The 3,043-nt window shown below is 37.6% G+C and overlaps 1 protein-coding gene and 1 pseudogene across 1 annotated transcript in view; one reads left to right on the top strand and one right to left on the bottom strand.

The window, feature by feature from the left end:
- The window catches only part of LOC107556571 (tripartite motif-containing protein 14-like), a 4,455-nt gene extending 1,886 nt beyond the window's left edge, over positions 1-2,569 (top strand). The window contains exons 3-7 of the mRNA XM_016239709.1: positions 1-73; positions 353-583; positions 685-704; positions 897-1,030; positions 1,899-2,569. The exon at positions 1-73 is cut by the window's left edge and continues 15 nt beyond it. Of these exons, the coding sequence (XP_016095195.1) occupies positions 1-73; positions 353-583; positions 685-704; positions 897-1,030; positions 1,899-2,491 (1,051 nt within the window). The 3' untranslated portion in view covers positions 2,492-2,569. The remainder of the gene's footprint in view (positions 74-352; positions 584-684; positions 705-896; positions 1,031-1,898) is intronic.
- The window catches only part of LOC107556558 (zinc finger CCHC domain-containing protein 4-like), a 21,040-nt pseudogene that overhangs the window by 5,830 nt on the left and 12,167 nt on the right, over positions 1-3,043 (bottom strand).

Genomic DNA, 3,043 nt, shown 5'->3' with positions numbered 1-3,043 from the left:
TGACTTGAAGAAGGAGAGGAAAAGAACAGAGTCCCATCTGGAATCTATTAAAAAGCGGCAAGCAAACCTGAATGTAAGTGAAACTCTGTTGGGAGTTGATTTGATTTTGAAAAGTGATCTATATGACCGGTGGTTGGTGTGGAGAGCTTGGTGGCATCAGCCAAACAAGGAAGTTGATCAGAGGCAGGAAAAGTTCCTACATTATTGTTTATAATAACAGTCTCTGATGAATCATTCAAAATTAAGTCCAAGAAAGTAGACTGAATGTCTGCCTGATTGCGATAAAGCCTCAACTCTGCTGTAAACTACTGAAATTGTTAAACAACTAATGAATCATACATCTCTGCTGAAGATGAGCTCGGAGGCAATGAAGCAGCAGATACAGGAGTGCTTTGAGGAGCTACATATGGCTCTGCAGGAGGATGAGAAGGCTGTTGTGGACATGATAGAGCAAGACCGCCGGGAGACCAGCAGTAAACTAAACCGAATTCTTCAAGACTGGAATCAACATCTTGGCCTCCTGCAGAAACACATCAGCACTATTCAATCAGCTCAACCGAGCCCAGCAGAATCCTTGAAGCAGGTAACCATCCAATGAAACATGTATTTCATATCATTGTAATAATCTTGTTGACAAAATCTAGGGATCACATATATTCTCTTCTGCATGTTCTCTGCTTTCAGCATTTTCCCGAGGATTTTACGTAAGCCCATATTTTTCCATTTCACAAATAGCGGATTTTGTGATAGGTCCTTAATACAAATACTTATAGATGACCTAATTATGTTTCAAAACAACATGCTTTTCTTTGTTCTCTTCAGTAGCAAACATGCTAATATGTTACCATGTTTACAGTTAAATAACTATATAACTCCAATGTATCCTATTCAACTAGCTGTCGTAAGAAACTGGACCCAGGTGAAGAGGAGATCAAAATGAATGAGGAAAGGATCCATAAGATCATGAAGGTTCTTAGGAACATCTCAAAAGATCTGAAAGCCCAGCTACAACGAAAGAACCTGCTGCTGGGTAAAAAAACACTATCAGCCCCTAAAATCCATCATTTTGATTTGAATAAATCAAGTTCATACAAAATATATTCTATAAATATATATTTTGAAAATATATTATACATATGTGTGTGTGTGTGTATATGGTTCAAAATGTATACTGTATATGCTGTTTGGGCTCAGTAAGATAAAAAAAAGAGTAATTAATACTTGTATTTAATATTATATTATTTTATATTAATACTTTATTTAGCAAGGACACATTAAACTGACCAAAAGTTACAGTAGGGTCATTTATAATTTTACAGAAGATTTTTGTTTAAAATAAATGCTGTTCTTTTGAACTTTAAATTTATCAAAGAATCCTGGAAAAAATTTTTTTTTAATTATATATATATCATGGAAACCATTTATGCATCATGGTTCCCACAAAAAAATATTAAGCAGCATAACTGTTTTCAAAATTGTTAATAATTAATAAATGTTTCTTAGGTATTACATCAGCATATTAGAATGATTTCTGAAAGATAATGTGACCCTGTAGACTGAAGTAATGGCTGCTGAAAATTCAGCTTTCCATCATATTTTAAAATATATTAAAATTGTTATTTTAAATTATAATAATATTTCACAATATTACTGTATTTAATGTTTTTCATCAAATAAATGCAACTTTCGTGAATTTAAGTGAGTTCTTTAAAAAAAATCTTACTGACTCAAACTGCTGACTGGTAGTGTATATAGTGCATCCTATACTTTTGGACTCTATTACATATTCTATATATCATACTGTATTTGAAGGATTAGCTAATGGATAACAAGAAATGTTCTGAATATGTTGTGGGTAAATCAGCTGTTTCTGAATATTCTTGCTTTCATTTTGACAGACTCCTCTAATGTGGTGATTGACAAACGGACCTGTCACAAACAGATCAAGGTGACCTCAGAAGGACGGGGCTTGTGCCTTTCCTCAGAGGACCGCTGCATTCCCAATGACCCTCTAAGGTTTGATCAGTTATACTGCGCCTTGGGCTCTGTTGCTATTCAATCTGGGCAGCACTACTGGGAGGTAGATGTGCACTGCTGTCCATCATGGGCTGTGGGCATGGCTTATGGTAGCCTACAGAGGAGAGGGCGGGACAAAGGTGCCAAGCTCGGACGGAACAGGTGCTCGTGGAGTCTTGAGTTTCAGGATGGGCATCTCGCGGCCTGGCACAACGATCGACATGTGGCACTACCCGTCACAGCAGCTCGGGCAGCACCAAACAGAGTAGGGGTGTTTGTAAAATATCAGAAGGGTCGTTTGGTGTTTTATGATGCTGAGACTATGAGAACGCTGCAGGAGTTTTCAGCAGTGCAAACAGCTGTGTTTGACAGAGCACATCATCAATTCACTGAGCCTCTATACCCAGCCTTCCGCTTTTTTTCATCCAAAGACAAAGGCCATCATCATATGGAAATATGCAATCTCAGTCTTTAATTAGCAATATCGAAAACCGTTGTGCTGTGTACTTTTTTGTCTTCAATAAAAATAAAATTAACAATTTTGAAATCGGACATTGCGTTACCACGGAAATGGTACTTTAAAGGGGTCCTATTATGCTTTTTCACTTTTTAAATTTTAGTCAGTGTGTAGTGTGTATGTTTGGGCATAAAAAAGATCTAGAACGTTACAAATCTCAAAGTCCACTCCAAAGGGAGATATTTAGTTTTTTAAAGATCCATTTTCAAGAACTACAGCAAACGGCTCGTTTGGACTACAGCGTTTGGTTTCCGGGCTTTGTGATATCACAAAGCGGATCATTAGAATATCATTACAAAGAATTCCCGCCTACAGAAATTCTAATGGTTGGGGGGTGGGGAGGGGCGAGGTCGTGGTTAGAACGCTTGGTTGAGTGAGTGCATCAGACGAGACGACGAAGAAGAGCTGTTGTGCTGTAGCGTAAAATTTTTGGCATGTTTAGAACAGCGGTTCTCAATTCCAGTCCTCGCGTACCCCCGCTCTGCACATTTTGTATGTTTCTCTTATTAC

This window comes from Sinocyclocheilus grahami, unplaced genomic scaffold (genome assembly GCF_001515645.1).
Source record: "Sinocyclocheilus grahami isolate Dianchi unplaced genomic scaffold, SAMN03320097.WGS_v1.1 scaffold573.1, whole genome shotgun sequence".
Lineage (NCBI taxonomy): Eukaryota > Metazoa > Chordata > Actinopteri > Cypriniformes > Cyprinidae > Sinocyclocheilus > Sinocyclocheilus grahami.
This window is presented reverse-complemented; position numbering and strand designations above follow the sequence as displayed.